General features: G+C 48.3%; 5 protein-coding genes across 5 annotated transcripts; 2 read left to right on the top strand and 3 right to left on the bottom strand.

Moving 5' to 3' along the window:
• Positions 1 to 1,022: 1,022 nt before the first annotated feature.
• LOC111072592 (mitochondrial sodium/calcium exchanger protein) lies at positions 1,023 to 3,444 on the bottom strand. The gene is made up of 7 exons (XM_022364560.2): positions 3,087 to 3,444; positions 2,698 to 3,023; positions 2,550 to 2,624; positions 1,983 to 2,486; positions 1,780 to 1,928; positions 1,471 to 1,705; positions 1,023 to 1,407 (listed from the first exon to the last, which is right to left on the bottom strand). Exons 1-7 carry the CDS (start codon positions 3,365 to 3,367, stop codon positions 1,112 to 1,114), a joined length of 1,866 nt encoding a protein of 621 aa, XP_022220252.2. The 5' UTR covers positions 3,368 to 3,444; the 3' UTR covers positions 1,023 to 1,111.
• Positions 3,445 to 3,460: 16 nt separating this feature from the next.
• On the top strand, positions 3,461 to 4,737 carry LOC111072593 (CTD nuclear envelope phosphatase 1). The gene has a single exon (XM_022364561.2). The coding sequence runs from the start codon at positions 3,581 to 3,583 to the stop codon at positions 4,442 to 4,444; it is 864 nt and encodes a 287-aa protein (XP_022220253.2). The 5' UTR covers positions 3,461 to 3,580; the 3' UTR covers positions 4,445 to 4,737.
• Positions 4,738 to 6,738: 2,001 nt separating this feature from the next.
• LOC111072612 (phenoloxidase-activating factor 2) lies at positions 6,739 to 8,239 on the bottom strand. Its single transcript, XM_022364593.2, has 2 exons — positions 7,716 to 8,239; positions 6,739 to 7,664 (listed from the first exon to the last, which is right to left on the bottom strand). The coding sequence occupies exons 1-2, from the start codon at positions 8,229 to 8,231 to the stop codon at positions 6,789 to 6,791; spliced, it is 1,392 nt and encodes a 463-aa protein (XP_022220285.2). The 5' UTR covers positions 8,232 to 8,239; the 3' UTR covers positions 6,739 to 6,788.
• A 523-nt stretch (positions 8,240 to 8,762) lies between these two features.
• Positions 8,763 to 10,835, top strand: LOC111072613 (phenoloxidase-activating factor 2). The gene is made up of 3 exons (XM_022364594.2): positions 8,763 to 8,868; positions 9,332 to 9,834; positions 9,893 to 10,835. The coding sequence occupies exons 2-3, from the start codon at positions 9,343 to 9,345 to the stop codon at positions 10,769 to 10,771; spliced, it is 1,371 nt and encodes a 456-aa protein (XP_022220286.2). The 5' UTR covers positions 8,763 to 8,868; positions 9,332 to 9,342; the 3' UTR covers positions 10,772 to 10,835.
• Positions 10,836 to 11,665: 830 nt separating this feature from the next.
• Positions 11,666 to 12,556, bottom strand: LOC111072595 (serine protease 1). The gene has a single exon (XM_022364568.2). It carries the CDS (start codon positions 12,526 to 12,528, stop codon positions 11,716 to 11,718), a length of 813 nt encoding a protein of 270 aa, XP_022220260.1. The 5' UTR covers positions 12,529 to 12,556; the 3' UTR covers positions 11,666 to 11,715.
• Positions 12,557 to 18,500: the final 5,944 nt, after the last annotated feature.

The following is an 18,500-nucleotide window of genomic DNA, read 5'->3' as shown; positions in this document are numbered from 1 at the left end:
TAGCATTATAACTCAATTAGCTGGCTGGCACGTTGCGTATACGCCAGGTTGCACCACCGGAAGTCAGCCAGTGCCAGCGCGGTGGCAGGAAAAGCAGCAACAGTTACACTTACAACTGTTCAACTCTACAGCTGTAAATTATGCAATCCCTAATTAATGTCAGTGCGGCTGTGGGCCTGAAACTGGGCCACTGCCACTGCCACTTCACTAGATAGTCTGTGGTTGTGACTGTGGCTGTTCTTGGCGGTCATTGTGGTGGTGTCGCCCCTCTCGATGTGTGTTTGTTGTGTGGCTAATGAATCGCCTGCCACGAATCGGCTTGTGACCTGCCTAGTTGCAATTAGCGTAGACTTACGTTTGACTTAACCGATTTGTCATCGCTGCTGAGGTGTGAAAAGTACTCGCACTCATAGTAAGGAGCACGGGACATGTGGCAGACTTTGGGGCGTATGCGTAATGCCGTGATGCCTTTTGCCGTTGATTGTGCGCTCCGTGTGTTCGCAGTGGAGGGTGAATGTGGGGCTTGAAATGTATTTCTGTTGAATTTGCTTCACTCCGAAGATGTCTAAGACTTAAAGCTCCTGTACGAATGCTTCAGTTTTGAAGAGTTTCAAAGTCTGGTGTCCCTTCAATGATAGCAGCATAGAAACTAACATACATACATACAAGAGAACATACATATTTGAGGAAAAACCAGAATGAACAAGGGCAAAGCTTCCCTTCCCCCGAGAGAGAGAGAATGCCACGTCAGTAAAACGGCAACATCCGTTGCCATTTCTTTCATTTCCAAGAAATGGAAATGCTTCCGCCTGTCGCTGGGCAAGGATTTGCAAGGACCTCCTCCACTCGACAGGAAACTTATTAGTTATACATTGAACTATCCTCAGCTGCTTCGTTATGATATTTATTTGGTTTCCTTTGCCAAATGGATACGTACTCTTAAGTACTATTTCGATGTGGCAGCCAGCCAGCCAGCGATTTTCTGCACAGAAATTGACATAGTAAAAGGGATAAATACTGTAGTGAGCTGCGTTTAATTTATTCAGTTCCATTAGTGAGTGATTCGAAATTTGATCAAATAAATATTTTCGATTGGATATCCCATCCGTTATCAGTCCAGATCCAACGATGGCTCCACCGTTGGATCATCGGCAAACGAATGAATGATGTTCTCATGAATTAGGACTGAAAATATTAGGAATAGAACGTATAGGCCCATCGAGAATATTCCCATGGAGCGGCGGGCAAAAAAGTCCAGCGTTGAGGTCCACAGCAGCGTGGCAAAGAGACCTAGATTGAGGAAAATGTACGCATTGGTTCCATACTGTCCTGTCTGCTCCTCGATGGTCACCTCCATGCCAATTTTTAATTTGGCATACATAACAGCGCCCGTGGCCAGGAGCACGTCTAAGGAGGGAGCAGCAAAATAAGCTCAGTAAACTATTCGGCAACAAAGGCTGCAGGACTCACTGAAGAAGGGACCTCCGATGGCTGCCGCATAGGCCATCTTCTCATAGCCCTGATAGGCCATGGCCGTGTTGGCCACCAGATCCCCCAAGGCCTGAGTAATGGCGTTGACTGTGACGCCCATAAAGTCCTCGTCTATGTTCAATATGTTGCCCACCACGCCCAGCAGCTTGTCGATCTCCGACGCACAGACGAAAATCAGGAAGGTGGAGCCAGTCAGGTTCATGATCGTGTACAGCTGAAGGACAGTTTGAACCAGCAAATAGATTACCTATCACCCGGAAAGTGGACCACTCAGCACTCGGCACTCACCCAGTGGTAGGCGGGCGGCACATCCGTCCGGGAATGTACAAAGATCGCAAAGGCCACGGGTACGGTGACGGCACAGGAATACAACCCGTAAGAGTATGTTTTTCCCAGTTCCAAGTACCAAAATTTCTTCTTATCGGAGCCGAGCAGCGCTGCAAGACGTAAAAGTGCACAACAGACTCCACAACAAGTTCCCGCGCACTCACCTGTGGAGACGACAATGGTGATGCCCGGATTCAGGAACGTGTGAATGCAGTTGAGCAGCTTGCTCCAGCCGTGTTTCTCCAGTTCATGGTCCACGAGGGGTATGTAGGCGGCGCACACAAACTTCGCCGGAGCCATGGCCAGCAGAAAGGCGCGCCCAAACATGTTTTCCTCCCGCCATTCCTCGGCATCGATGGGATTCAGAGTCTTTAGGAAATCCGTCAAGAGCCCTTTGTTCCGGCCAGCCGTTAGGTTATAAAAAACACTCTTGGTGGCATGTGGGTTAACGCTGATGCGCACCCGCGAAGCACGCTTGGTGGCGTAGGAGGGTTTATCGCGGACGGGGTTGAGAACCGAGACTCGAATCCTACTGTCAGGCCTCTCCAATATCTCGACCATTGCATCCTCGGCATATTCTGCGTATTGCTCCTCCAGTTTTTCCCGTTTCATTCTGACCTCCACCGTCAGTGGCTGATCCCGCAGTTCGGCTATTTGGCGTTCCAGTACTACCAAAAACAGAATAGAATAGAGGAATATCCACGGGATATCATATCTGCTATGGCACTCACCGATCATGGCTTTTCGCATTAGATACACGTCCACGATGTTCACTATAATGTAGCATATGTAGACCACAACTAACACTGACATGAAGGAGAGGCACTTATATCAGATATCCCATATAGAGATATAGAGGAGGATCCTAGCGAGACTTACGAAAGCATTCGTTCATGGTAACAGCACCGTGGGAGGCCATTACATACTCCAGCAGGGCCACTCCCAGTATAAAGAACAGTATATCGCGCACCGTGCTATGGGTATTCATTTTAAAGGGACTGATATAGCAGATCATGCCGCCGGTGAACATCGACACAAACAGGGCCATTGCCAGGGAATTGGCGAACACTGGCACTTCCTCATTAACGGCCGCCAAATTGGCGGCCAGATCCGGTGAGGTGTTGCCAAATGCCAGCAGGGTGACACCCGCCAAATGCTCGTTCATATGCATCATCTGGGAGATGACCTTCAGGGCTGGACTGTAGCTAAAGGGAGATAGATAGTCGGGTATGCGCGCATCGTTGCACCGACAGGCCATGTCAACTTACTACATATCCACCACATGGGTCAGGCACATCAGCAGCTGCAGGCAGAGTGCCACAAACATTGTGAGGTAGACCAGTTCCTGGAACTGATTCCTGCACTTCAGGTCGCACGCCAGCATCCGCATGTAGGGCACAAATATGGTTTCGGTAATGCAGTCCGTGGCATTCAACACAAATTCGCATCTCTCGTCGTAGGGGAAGTTCGCCGCAACGTAGCAGCTGACCTTGTCCCAGAACTGATTGAATTCCTTGTCCATTGCGTTATCCTCCAGCTGATCTGCCATTGTGAAAAGTGTGCAAGTGTGTGCTCGCCGAGGGTGAAAGTGAAACAAAGTTCAAAAGCGACATTAATCTGACACTTTTATTTGCTTTATTTTTGGAGCGATTTCATTCAGTTGTCCGAGCAGCACAAATTCAAATTAGGCTTCCGTTGAATCCACAAACATGTGTCAAAAGTCAACAAATTCTGTTACCGCGTTAAAGTAAATCCCAAGTCAATGATTTGCGAACCATTCGTGCCCGCTAAAATGGTCAGTCTGGTGCCGCTACAGTCGTCGTCGGTCGTGTCTAAAAATACCAATCTGCAGACTTCTCCGGCTTTCGCCTTGGACGTTCTGCCGGCAGTACCCCCGGTATCAATGTTCCTTTCGATTCGCAACGACCTGAACAGTGGCCTGCGGCAACTGATGGAGTTTTTGACGGCCTGGGTCCTTGAGTTCCTTCGACCGAATCGATACATTACCTACAAGGAGGTGCCGCCGTCGCTCATCTGCGCATCTCAGCTCGAACGTGTGCCGCGAAAGACATTAATACTGGATCTGGACGAGACGCTGCTGCACTCCTGCTACATTGATCCGGAGACCAAGGAGTATGTGGGCGGTAGCCAAGTGCCGGTCAGCGCAGTTCCCGACTACAATCTCCAGCTGATGATCGATGGCATTGAGCCGATTCTGTTCCGGGTTTACAAGCGGCCACATGTCGACCTGTTTCTCGACCATGTGTCCAAGTGGTATGACCTGGCCATCTATACGGCCAGTGTGGAGGCGTATGCCACACGGGTGGTGGACTTACTGGATGCCGGACGGGGCATACTGCATCGGCGCTACTATCGGCAGCACTGCCGCTCCAATACCTCCATCGTGAGCAAGGATCTCACGCTGGTCAATCGGGATATGAGCAAGACCTTTATCATCGACAATACGCCCAATGCGTATCGTGATTTTCCCCACAACGCCATTCCGATCAAGTCGTTCATCTACGATCCCAACGACACGGAGCTGCTGAAGCTGCTGCCATTCCTCGATGCCCTGCGCTTTACCAAGGATGTCCGGTCGGTTCTTCGTCGGCGTGTACTGAATTAAGTTTTCACAAATAATTGCACAATTGAACATTAAAGTCCGAAATAAATGCTGCCAGATATTAACCGCTCTGAAGGATGCTATGCCCATAAAAAATGAAGGGCCACGCAAACACATGACCTATCTGTGACCCATAAATATTTTCGAAACTCAAGGACTGGTAAGCTATCGACCGGAAACACTGTAGAGGAAAACCGCATTAGAAACCAAATTTGAATCATAATTGCTTTGTACTTCACTACAAGTATTTGTGATTGTTTTAATTAAAATGTCTGTCTATTCTGCTGCTAATTAAATGAATTTTCGTTCCCTCTTTAATCTGTGCAGAACCTTTTTAAGCAACAACAGAGAGCAGTAGCAACAGCATCTGGGGTGCCTTTGCACAAATGCATTTTATTGCTCGGCGTACGGCATGTGGGTTGACTCTTTCAACGCCACGTACTCGTGCACGTGCAAGTACAATGAGTCTAAAAGAAATGGCAGTATGGTACATATGTAGCTTATATCATATCTGTATAATCAAGACTGGAAGCAAGTGTGGAATCACTCCGTAATATGCCGAATAATATGCCACAGTGTTGCAGTCTATCTAAAGAGCTTTCGATTAAGGGGTGTCTAGTAGTCTAGCATGTGTGGACATAGCCCTTCTTCCTTGTTTTTGCTTGGGTGTGTGCATGCCGAAGTTTGTGGCATGCCAGCAGCATGCAAATGCAAAAGCGTAATGATGTTGCGGCTTTTTGACTTTACACCGCCACAGAGAAAGCCGCAGCACTGAGCCACCTGATGCGATGCCTGCTCCTGTCCCTGCCCCTCTGCCCCTGCCCCTGCCACTCACGCTTGTCGCGTCCCTTACTCAACGCTAAAAGTTTCAAAAGTTTAAATTGAATTCTTAATTATTGCGCACACGGGGTGCACGGTAGGTAGGTAGGTGGGTTATGGGAATTATTTTGGCCTGACCAAAATGCTTAGATAATAAAATTTCTATCCAGCAAATTGTCAAATGGTTTCCATGCATGGAGCATATGGATAGTAATTGCATTTTTTGGCTTCACCGTATTTTTAGGATCAAAGAGATTCATGTACGGGGGACAGTCTGATTTATGGGACTGAAGCTCAACAAATTTTGATTTGTAGCGCCATAAAATGTTTCGGCTAGCAGAGACAATCCAAAATAACAAACAAACAAAAAATGCCATGAAATGCCAGACATGGTTATTGAAATCCAACAGATAGCTTGGCAGTGGCAGTGGCAGTGGCAGAGGCAGTCAACGGTGCGTATGAGCAATCAGTCAACCAGTCAGTGAGTCAGTCAGTTAGCTACTGATATCTGCGTTTATGCTTGGCCTAGTGTAAATTTCACGTAGCATCATTCGAAAGTATGCTTTAAAAATCGTGAATATATTTTTTGCTTGCATTTTCCAGGTTTTCTTTGTTTTAGCATTCTTCGAGTATTTCTCTTTCCATTTCACAGCTGTGCTCCTCCTGGGGGATTAATTATCATTATGAGTTGTTACGTTTTTAGGTCTGTTTGCATGGAGTTCATTTTGCTTACTCAGTCAGTAATTGTAACAAGTCGAGAAAAAGCGATTCGCAAATTAGGTTTCTGCATTTCAAATGAATCTCTGTGGTTTTTCGCTTCTGTCAAAATACACAAACCGCACCAGAATCGAGTGTTAACAGACAAGGGTACGAATCTTTGAGTTCAGAGTTCAGAGTCCAGAGCCAGATGAAGAGTCTAGGGTAGAGGCAGAGTCAGGGGCATTTTGGCAGTTGATTGCTTCCTGTGATTTTTGGAACCACAACCAAAGCCAATTAACAATGCAAATGGTTGCCATGGCGATGGGGGCGGCGTTCAGAAAGACGCTGGCAACTAAGTGAATTCGTTCCGTTTCCGAAGTTCACTTTAAGCCACGAGAAAATCCCCTCTGTAGTAGGAGTCGGAGTCCGAGTTGGAATCGTCGGCTTAAGCTGCACATAAATCTTGCATTGAATGGGTTAAGTGAAATGGCATGCAGAACTTTCACCTGTTCTGCCATAAATTTCTATTTTCCCTTTTGGCAGCCTGCAGCCAGTCAATTTTGGCTTAAAAACGCTCGACAACGACGATTGCCGGCTTGGGTGGGTTGAGAATGAAAATGGGCTGAAGGATTGACTGGCTGGTTGCCATGTCAGCCAGCCACTCTTTGGCTTGTTTAAGCCATTGCAAATTAGACAATAAATTGTATCCACTGCAAATGGCAGGGAAATAAATGCCTTTAAGCGCGATTTAACTGAATGAAAGACTCGACGACTTGCTGTTCTTGGCTTACGCTTTATTATGCTTACTTATTGATTGCCTGGAATAGCTCTAGCCGAGGGAACTCAGCGGGAAGCCCGCTTGGGTAACCACTTGGTTGATCCAGTCCCTCAGGTGGGCCACATTCGTGTAGGCCGCTGGAAAGTCCTTCTCGGCGCACTCAATGCCCCAGGAGACGATGCCAGCCAGCTGGTAGCGATCAGTTTGGCCGGGCATCGAGCAGAAAAGCGGCGATCCGCCATCGCCCTTGCAGGTGTCCTTGCCCTCGACGCCGCCGGCACAGAGGAAGCTGTCGTGGAGGCGAAAGCGTCGGCCCAGAATCGTGCGGCGCAGCAAGCGCTGACAGTTCTCGTGCTCCACCACCGGCAGCTCGATGCGCTTCAGTAGGTGCACCATGCTCTTGTCTGAGCTGTTGCTTTGGCCCCAGCCGGTGGCCAGGCAGTGGGCCCGACGAATGTCCTCCTGCACCTGCGTCGTCTCCACGGGAGGCAAGCAGATGGGCTGGATGTGGGGGGCAAGCTTGAAGGGCCGCTCCAGCACCAGAAGAGCCATGTCGTTGTAAAAGTTCAGATTGTTGAATGCCTCGTGGCGGTGCAGCTGGCTAATCCGACGCATCTGGTAGGGATGCGGCTCCCGCTGACTGTTCAGGTCCCAGTCGCCGGCGCGGGCCAGCAGCGAGTCCTCGCTGTAGTTGGCCACATTATGGGCGCTGGTCAGCACCAGCTGAGAATGGATCAGAGAGCCGCCGCATATATAGTTGCCCTCCATGTCCATCAGTGCCACCATCCAGGGGAACTCGGCAAAAGTGGACTCGCTGTCGTTGTAGCCTTCCAGCTGGTAGTACAGACCCTTGGGATTGCTGTACCCACATCCCCTGTAGGTGAACTCCTCCAGGTTTTGCTGCATGCGACTCTGACCCTCATCGGTCTGGGAATGGAGAGACGTTAGAGCCACACCGATACCTGTACCCACTCTCACCTGCTCGTTCTCGTGACAGCAAATCTCCACCGAACGACAGCCAAAGTTGCTCGCCTCGTTGATCCGCGCCGTGATCACGTAGCGGCCATCCTGGTTCACGGTCCCCGTGGTGCACAAGTGCCGGGGCACGCACAGCCGTTGCTCGCCGCAGCTCTTGTAGTCCTCCTGCTCTGACTCTATCACCGGCTCTGACTCTCTGTGTTTGGCTATAGCAGTCTCTGTCGTCGTTGCTGCCGTTGTTCCCACCCATTGGGTTCCCTTCCTCTGGTTGCGGTACTCGATTTCGGCCTCCTCTGCGTAAAAGTTCTCCAGCTGCACCTTCTCGCAGCAAATCAATCCGTGGCCACAGCTCCGGTCCAGAATGCGAGTACCGAGCAGGCCCCGGCCGGAGTCATCCGTCTTGTCGCACAGCTTTTTGGCTATGCAAATCTCGAGATCGGAACAGCTGCGCTGTGTCGAGCCATCGGGTAAAAAAGAGAACAGGGAGAGCAGCACTACCAACAGCTCAGCACTCATCGCGATCTGTGAGAGAGATACACAGACAGAGAGAGAGAGCGAGAGAGGGTGATAGAGGCTGCAGGTGGGGGAAAACCAGTCACTGATTTTCATTCATTTCAAATTACGTGTTGCTTATACGCCATGTGTGCCCCTTGAAGCCATGGGCAAGTTCCCCAAATCAATTACAAAATACAAAAAATTGGTATTTCCCACTCACACACCTTTTTTTTTCCTAAATAATCCAATTTTGATCAGCTCAATGCGCAATTGCGCTTGAGTTAAAATCGTTTTGAAGGCACGGTGCGAATACGACTAAATTATAAGACGGAACAATCGACGATCTTATGGGCTCAACGAACTGATACTGACTCGGATGCCAGACACAGTGGAGCTCTCATCTGAAACAGTAACTGAGAACCTTTGAGAACAGAGTGCGACTGCTGACTGCTCAACCGATTCGAAACTATTTCGCTTAATCAACAGCTGATCTCTCTCTCAATCACTCTGGGAATATTCGTCATTTCAAGCCGGTTCTACTTATAAATTGTCTAACGTTTAGCTCAAATGTTTTAGTTGACTTTTTACTAGCGACCAGCAGCAAGTTTGTCTTGAGATCTGCGGCAAGTTTTAACTCTATATACTTGCTCATACATATGTAAGTATGCAAGAGTGTTTGTATGCACAAACGTGCATCGATTTCTGGATATAGATGTGTATATATATATATAGTATAGTAATGTTCGTTCGAGTTGTGGCTGCGCCATGTCATGATAAATCAATTCCAACGAATTCTACGTATTGCCACAGTTTTACTGTTGGTTCCCATTTCAAAAACAAACAAAATTATAAAGATGTAGGTTTGTTGGGATCATAGAATGATCATCGGTTGGCACTAATTCTGAGAAAAAAATGTGTGTTTGTTTGTTTGTGTGTGTGTGTGTGTGTACGATCGATCCATTATAGTCGTTGGCATGAAATATGATTGATTACTGATAACCTCTCGTGCAGATAAGCCGTGTTATCTGCCAGCTACATTTGACTGTAAGGTTCGGCATTGGACAGTGCAGTCGGTTCCCCCATCGCTGCTGTGCATGTATAGTATTGCATTTATTTTTTAGAAGCAGCCACGATGAGCGGCACAACGAGCAGAGGCCGCTGGTTCTGGATGGCCATGGCTGCCCTTGCCCTGGTGACGAACGCACAGGATACGGTGTCGCCAATGTGCCGTGATGACGAGCTCTGCACCACAGTCGAACACTGTAAGGAGACGGACGACTCTGGCAGAAAGGGAATCTCACCGCGCATTGGCCGCTTTTGCGGCACGGGCCAGATGTGCTGCGAACGCCTTCAGCTGGAGAGCTGGAATGCCTCGATGGCCGAGGGGGTGGAGCGACAGCAGAGGACAAACCAAAGGGTGGCCGTGTCTGCGATAAGGGACACGAATGGCAATGTGCTGGAGCCGGAACCGAACGAGAGCTGCGGCATGAACATGGAGTGTGTGCCGCGGAAACTGTGCCGCGACAATATCATCATCGACGACGGACGCAACATTATCAATCCCAGGATCGGCATGGGGCAGTGCACTCGGTCCCTGCATCGCTGCTGTGCGCTGGACCAGAAGGTGAGGCTCTCCTTTGCCAACTGATCGATTCGTTTGCTAACTTCCTCTCAACTTCCAGGTGGAGGCCAGCCAGAGTCCGTATGTGGTGAAGCTGAGCGGATTCAAGTACAAAAGCTGTGGCTGGAGCAACCCGCAGGGCCTCATACCCGACAAGGACAAGTACAACTACACGGAGGACGTGTCCATTTTCGGACAGTTCCCCTGGACGGTGGCCATCTTCACGGGTCGCCAGCAGTTTCTGTGCGGGGGCACGCTCATCCATCCCCAGCTGGTCCTCACCAGCTCCCACAACATCGTGAATGAGACGGTGGACACTCTGATGGCCCGGGCGGGCGACTGGGATCTGAACAGTCTGGACGAACCGTACGAGCATCAGGGGCGGCGCATCAAGCAGATCATCATGCATCCTGAGTTTGATCCGGAGGCACTGTTCAACGATATTGCCCTGCTGGTCCTTGACGAGCCCATTCAGCTGGCACCCCACATCCAGCCCCTCTGCCTACCGCCCCCGGAGTCGCCACAGGTTTGGGGCGACCTGTTATCGGCCACCTGCTATGCCACCGGCTGGGGAACCAAGGATCCTAGCAGCGGCAGTCTGGAGCGCGTGCTCAAGCGCATCCAGCTGCCGCTGGTGGAGCACGACGAGTGCCAGGCTATGCTGAGGAATACTCGTCTAGAAAAGCGCTTTCGGCTGCGGCCGAGCTTCCTCTGTGCCGGCGGCGACGAGGGCAAGGACACCTGCAAGGGCGACGGCGGATCGCCGCTTTTCTGCTCGATGCCCGGCCAAACGGATCGCTACCAGATGGCTGGCATCGTCTCCTGGGGCATTGAGTGCGCCGAGGCTGATATTCCGTCAGTGTATGCGAATGTGCCATATCTACGTCCCTGGATCGATGAGCAAATCAAAGCACTCGGCCTACAGTTGAGTGGGCCATGAGGAGTCCTCTCCTTGCGTTTAATCTGAGCTTCAATTATGTGGATTCAAATAAAGAAATAGAAGGTATTGAATGGAATTAAAATGAGTTGATAGATCCATAGCCATCATAAATAAAAATATGGGTGTATACCTGTTATGAGAGGATATCAAGTGGCTCCCAGTCGTCCGACCGTATGTAATGGAGCGTAATGGAGTGGCAAAAGCAGCTTCATGCTGACAGCTTATAAATACTCAAAATTTAGACGGGCATATTGTAGAACCCCAGCTTCCTCGATTCCCACTCTTCAGGAAATGAACTTAAGTAGGACGCAGGCAAGACGCGACCGGGAAAATGAAACTACAGCAGCATCTGGGAAGCATGGAGAGGCAGTGCACAAAATTGAGAAATTACACTCTACACTGCCAATGGCTGAGAGAATTGATTTTTCTGGGCTGGGCACGCTCCATGGCCGCCTGCCTCCGCCTCCAGCCAACGACTGTTCCTTCTATGGCTTTTCCGCCGCGACTTCGTCTATTTCATTGGCCTGGAGATTGTGCTAAAAACTCATTTCTCAAGTAAATGGTTTGAGCATTTTCCATTGTTTTGTTTTTTCATTTTTGCTGCGAGTATTTATTGGCAATTTTCATGCAACTCGCATTTCGTATTGATTTTGTTCGATTAATTCTACGAATTTCATGCAGGGGAAACTCTGGAAACAATTCTACCATCGATTCTTCCATCATCTGTCGAGTGTTCCATTGTGTTTTCCTTTTTCATTCATGGAACAAATTATACAATTTTCTTATCGCCTGCATTTTATGGCCCGGCCCTCTTATCGCTTACTGACTGGGTGGCATTTAAATCAGTTTGAAGGGATCAAAACAAAGGAAGGTATAATAAAACGGCGACGGTTATTGCTGGCAATCAATGATTTATTGCTGATAATCGTATACGATTAATCGTATCAGTAGGAAATTCCAGTGTGGTCGCGGATCCATTCGAGGTATCCGGTGACGCGGGTAAAGCCTGCGGGCTGGCCGGCCGTGCAGCCAGACCCGTGGCCGAAGGAGGTGATGCCCACGATGCGGTTGCCCTCGTGGAGGACCAGGGGACCGCCGGAGTCACCGTTGCAGGTGGAGTGGCCGCCGTTGGTCGAGATGCAGATGGTGTTGTCGGTAATGTAGTCACTGTTGTAGGAGTTGCGGCAGTCGTTGTTATCCATCACCTGGACATCGACGCAGTTCAGGTACGCGGACATGCCGCTATCGTTGGAGGTGTGGCCCCAGCCGGAGGCCACTGCCCACCAACCGGCGAAGCTGTTGTAGCGGTCATTGAAGCTGGGCAGCTCCACGCGGTTCACCAGCGACCAGAAGTCCACGTGGGGAGTGCGAATCAGGGCGATGTCGTTGTTCAGATAGTCGTTGAAGCCGGAATGGGTGATCATGTTGTCGCGGCTCACCCAGTGGGTGAACTGTGCCTCGTGGCGGAAGCTGGCGCCGTAGTAGATCAGCACATGGTTGGCCTCCCTCGTGCAGTGGGCGGCGGTGAGAATCCAGGTGTTGCCAATGATGGAGCCGCCGCACCAGTATTGGTCGTTGAAGCTCAGACCCACAATATACGGCACCTTGCCCTCGTATGCCGGATACCCGTTGGTAATGCGACCCTGGATCTTTGCCTCGCTTGGCATGTCCCTGACAGGAATGGGCTTGGACACCTCTGTGGGTACGGCACTGGCCACAGCCACAGCCAAAGCAACGAATGCAAACAACAGCTTCATGTTTATCAATCAACTAATGTGGCGCAGCTGTTGCCCCGCCTCTTTTATACGGGTTGGGTTTCTCCTAATCTCTGCGAAAAGTGTCGGCAACAGTTATTACACTCATAAGTTTAAACAATTAATTGATATGTTATCAATTCAAGTTTCCGGCTTCACTACCTGACGGATATACGACCCCTGGGAGCATCACAGGCCCAGCCCCAATCAGGCTTAGCCTTTGGGCCCGAAGATGTCCGTTTGGAAGCCTTTTGTTCCTGCAGCTTCATAGGGCTTATTCTGAATGGGTTTAGTTTCCATTTCCCAAGTTTGTTCAAATCAAATATTTGCCAAATTGATTATCATTTAATTACAATGAAGCATAATGCAGAATGCAAAATGCAAAATGCAGCTGATGGATGCAAATCTGTCCATGCATCCAAGTATCCTCTGCCTCTGTGCCTGCGGGTTTGCGTCAGAGAGATTGTGTTGCATTGTCTGTATGTGTGTGTGTGTGTGCCTGAAATTATAATGCCGCATACCGCAATTGTGTTGCATACTTTGAGGAACAGTATCTTGCCAGCTCTGTCTCTGTCTCTCTCTCGCTCTCTGTATATAGGGGGATGTATAGGGGGATACTCCTCTATGTGGATTTAGTAGAGAGGAAATTAGAGGCTGACTGTGGGGCAGTTGCATGTCTGTGGCCGACCAACGGAAATGGAAACAGCTGCAAATGGCAGCCCACCCCCACAACATTCCCCCATTCAGTCAGTTCTATGTATATGTAAAAAACAGCCAACCACTAATGTTGCACGCACTCACACTGGCTAATTGCAGTGAAGGGTCGGGCCATGTGCAGGCATAACCATGTTATTCCGATACCCTATGGAGACCATTCCCCGGCTCAAGCGCCTGTCCGCCTCCCATAGAACCGAGAATGATCGTTTAGATTATTCACCCCCAGTCAATTCTAAAATTACATGCATCACACCACCCCCCACCCCACCACATCGTTGTCACGCTAATTAACAGGCCGAGAATAAATTACGAACATGGACATTTGCGAAAATCCGAAACGGAAAAAGGTCCTGTCTGCCTGCAGGGAAGGTTGTCCTCTTTGAAACAATTAAATGCATGCCTGTGTGCCAGTTTCAGTTCCAGTTACAGTCCCACGCTGCGTATACGCAATGCACTGCGCGACAAATTAGGTATGCGCCCCATGTGCCCACCTATCACATGGCCATTGCCCATTCAGTTCTCCGCATTTGGCAATTCCATGCGACATGTTGTCAGCGTTTTAGACAATTTGTTATGCAAATTGCTTATTAACTTTATGACCGGCCAGATGTACGAGTATGAATGGATGTATGTATGCCACAGCTGCAGCTCCTCCTGTCCTGCTCAAAACATTTTGAATTGTCAATTAGTTGAGGTATTGCCACGTAGCCATGGTATGGTATGGCCATAACCACTGCCAATTCCCAGAAACCAAATGAAATTTCTGGCATTATTTAAACACTGGCCTTTACCGGCTTATGTCCACTTTATGGCCAGCCACCCATTCACCTGCCACGGATCGCCATTAAACGCCATGATGCCAATGCAGGGATTCGATTTTAATTTATGCCCTGCTCCGATTGCTCCTGCTCCCAGTTGCTCCATTGCTTCTGCTGTCCCCTTACCTGTAGTCCTGCTAATGACATTGGCTCGCTATCGGGTGTGGCCTTTAGTTTAATTGAAAAATTCTCATTTTGTTTTAGCCACTCGGTGTTATTTATGGCACTGGCCACCCAGCGCCCATTGCCCATGGCCCGAAATGATTTGTGTCCTTTCTGTTTAATGATGTTTTCTATTGTTCGCTTGTGGGTATCGGCTGGAAAGCTAAAAATAATTTATAATTCGCTGCCATTAACTGAAGGGTAATGTTTGGAAAGTATTTTAAGTATATTTGCCCACCATTAGTCGGGCAGCGGCGAAGTATAATTTGGAATGCTAAATCGTTTGGAATTCTCTCCAAGCGAATGTGTTTCATAGTTTGTGGTTAGATTTCGCAGTTGACAAGCCCGTGCTCCCCTTAAAACTTACTACTTCCGACCTCTAGTAACAGCAAAATGGGGCAGGGTGCAGAAGCGCAACGGAGAATGCAACAAAGTGGCACAGACCCTAAATGCCTGTGTGAGTGTCTCCCCCTCTCTCTCTCTCTATTTCTCTCTGCCCTACCTCTCTACCTACTTCTCTTTCGTTTGGGGCCTGATGCATTTGGCCACATTTGCAGGTCCTCAGGTAGTCCTGTTGGCCCTTTCTGCCACTTTTGTTGCTTGTTGGTTGTTCTGGGCTGTGGGCTCTGTGCCCTGTGCTTCGCTGTGCCCTGTTCCCTGTGCAGCCGTGTCTTGGACATGAATTACGTTTACCGACAATTAATTTCAAGTGAAAATGTGCTAAAACTTTTAATTGGGCAGCCAAGTGGCTGACGGCGGAGCAGCGAGCGGCAGCAAGGGGATGTGGCAATAAGCAAACTGAATGTGGCAGCCATAAAAATGTCGGCAACATCCCTCGAAAGACATTTCATTCAACCAATTTTCATAGCAGGTGTACATTTGCACGGTAGCTAGAGAACTATTCGTAGCGATCGTAATGCTTGCCCCAAACGAAGAAAATTCAAGATACGCGCCCCACGTCTTTTGGTAGGGTCCGAAAAAGGGTGCCCGGACCCCGGGAGCCCCAGAGCACACGGGAGGACTCAACAGAATTAAATGAGATTTCAGGAGCTTTTCGGGCCTCTTGGGCAGACTGACTTCAAGTCCCATAACAGTTATCCGCCCGCTTCCAAAACAAAAAGACAGTAACGTGGAAATTTCGAACAAAACAACTCGAATCAACAGACAAGAAGACAGACACCCAGTCACATGAGTGCACTGACAGTCGGCTAATTATGTCAATTGCGAGCCGGGGCCCCCGACTCTTTTCAAGCGATTGTCCGTGACAGCTCCGACTCCGGCTTTTTCCATGGGCGTAGCAGGTTCCTGTCAGTCAAATGGGATGGCGATGCAACTGCAAAAGGATGAGCGGCAGGCGGACAGAGAATGAGTGACGTGCAGGCATGACTGTACTTGTATCTCCGCATGGGTCTGAAGGCCGTACGCAATATGCAAATAGCTAAGTTCAATTCACACATGACAATAGATATGCCCGCAGAGAACGAGTGACGGCAAAAAAGGAGGAGACTTGGCATGCTCGTACTGGGTGAGTAGGTCAGGGTCGACTTGCCTTTCCATTAAATGGCTGTATATGGGGCTACGGCTACGGCTACTCAGCCATTTAGTGCACCATTCGACTGACCAAAAATTCTGGTAGATACACTCAAACACGTGGCCGAACGGAAGACAAGCAAACAAGAAGGCGAATTCCAGTATGTTGTAGCTATTTGTTCAGACACACCCACACACATGCAAGCAGATTCCATTCCCATCATGCAAGATGGAAGCCTAAATTGTGCACTTCTACAAATGGACCCAAAAAAAGCAATGGCGGAATGTTCCAAGGAGAAGAATAAATAGGAGATACTCGTACGAAGGAGGACAGTAAATCCACACAGAAAAACAGACAACCAACAGTCAAATAGCAATAACAATTCAATCAAATGTGCCCCGCTTTCATCTATGGAAATCTTCGAATCGAAACCTATGACCTCAGAGGGGGTGGTGAGTGCAGAGTGAGGAAAGAGCTGTGAGTCCTGGGGGCAAAAATGTTTTGATTTAAATTCGTTTCAGTTGCGACTGCAAGCGAGCTTTCGACTCCGACTCTCTTCAGAATTCTCTCTGTGCGACTGCGCATTACAGGCCGTCCCAATCTAACCGTTAGTTATCTGAGAGAGCAGGTCTGGGCATAGAGAGCTAGAGAGAGAGATTTTAGAAGGAGAAATAATCGTACGTGCTATGATTTTCCCCTCTTTACTGTCAGTTTCCCATAGTTATCTGATCTACTAGTTATAGTAGCCAAAAACTGTATAAATTAACCTCAATAAACAATATACAACATAGCCTGAAAACCTGAAAGCCTCCCCGCATAACAAACTCAGCATGAATGCCTACCGGAAGTCAAGGCGTACCAGTCGCAGAGCAGAAATCAAGTTGGAGGTGGCAGTCATAAAATACGATCGCATAATACTCCTCAGTGCCAGGGGAGCAGACCATCGCATCCAGACACTTAGTTTCCTTACTACAGAACGCTACCTGGACATTACCTAAGACCAAAGACTCTCCTCTTTCGTTTTGCTATTATCTTTATTGTTAAAATAAATACAAATTTAGGTGTATTTTTAATGGGGGTATTCATTTAACTCAAGATTACTATTTAGCGAAAGTTTCTCTACATTTGTTCCCTTCCAATAGCCCATCAAGTACCCTCAAATATGTAGTTGAAGGGAGTTGTGGAGTGTCTCGCCCTTCATCCCTTGCACGGGGCACGGGGCATGGGGCAACGCGTGTGCATTTTCACAGCCATTTGAACTTGGAAACATTCGCAAAATGTGCAACATGGCGTAAAGAATTCGTGTTAAGCGCAGCAGTTAGCTTTCGGGTGGAGACTCTGCTTTACTTTACATATGGCGCATGGCACAGCTGTAAGTACAGACATCCTTATACATATAGAACAATTCAGGGAGCGATGAATATTCCTTCTGCGATGAGCTGCCTATGCATTCAAACGGATATTTTCGCTTAATCAGACATGCAGCTACACACATGGCTACAACTGGTTAAACTTTTACAAAACTAAAGGATAACAAAAATGGCAAAAAAGAATCTTCAGATTTCCAAATAGATATGTACTATGTATCGCTATGTTGGAAGCAAAATGCCAGATAATTGAATTGCCAAGAGTCATTCAAAATCAGTGAGAGTGCCATCAATGACATCGAAAGTAACTGGGCTCTCCTGCTCCTGCTCAACTTGTACTGGGAAAGTTGACAGCAAAGCGCACACTTTCACTTTGAAGGCCACACACAAGCAGACATACAGACGAATGCGCTGTGTATGGGCTGTCAATCTCAGTGCAGCGTCCGCTGCTCGCTGATGCGAATAACGGAAATCGGACGCCATATCGGGCGGATGTGTTCGACAATGCCGATCGGAAATGAAACGTATGTAAGCCTGCGATAGCATTGAGTAAAAACAACATGACATATGTACATACATACTAGCTGGATTACAAAATTGACTAGGTAAATACCCGGACCAAACATAATCATCGCCCACAGACGAGGGGGCAGCAGTTTCCGAAATGGTAGAGATGTAACCCCAAGTCGGTACAGAATACAGCAGAATCGATTTTGAATTTGCAGCTAAAATGACAATATTTTTGTGGTACATGGGGGAGTGGTGAGTGGTGAGTGGGGCGGAGCCCAAAGGTCAGAGTGCTGGCTGTGGCTTTCCCGCATGTAAATTCCCATTTGTGTATTTTCGATTTTATCAAATGCATCAAACGAACAACAGGACCAGAGTCACGCATCATACGCAAATGACACAGATGCAATTTTACTTGTGAATACAGTTATAGCTGTAGTTGCAGCTACATTTACAGTTGCAGATGCAGATAGAGATACATCTGCATTGAGTGCACTTTCAGTTTAAGCTGGATTCTGTTTCCAATGCATTTACAATAAACTTGTGCAACCGATTTGCCCAAAACAAAGAAAATAATTGATTGTAATTTGTGTCGGTACCTTATTTACGGAATTTGATTCTAAATAAATGATTTAGATAGAAAGAAACTAGTTCCCTTCTTCTGATTTAGGCATGCTCGGATGCCAATTAATGATATTCCCCCATAACACCTTCAACGCCCAGTTCTGATCTGTCACTTTTCACCGAATATACTCAATGGTACGCCAATTCCCTCGGTCTCTGACTGTCCATCAGCCAGAATCCATGGAGTGTGACATACTCGTATGAGTATAAAAATCTAAGCGTTTCTTCTACACGATTTCCTCCATCTTC

This window comes from Drosophila obscura, unplaced genomic scaffold (assembly GCF_018151105.1).
Source record: "Drosophila obscura isolate BZ-5 IFL unplaced genomic scaffold, ASM1815110v1 contig_186, whole genome shotgun sequence".
NCBI classification, from domain to species: Eukaryota; Metazoa; Arthropoda; class Insecta; order Diptera; family Drosophilidae; genus Drosophila; species Drosophila obscura.
This window is presented reverse-complemented; position numbering and strand designations above follow the sequence as displayed.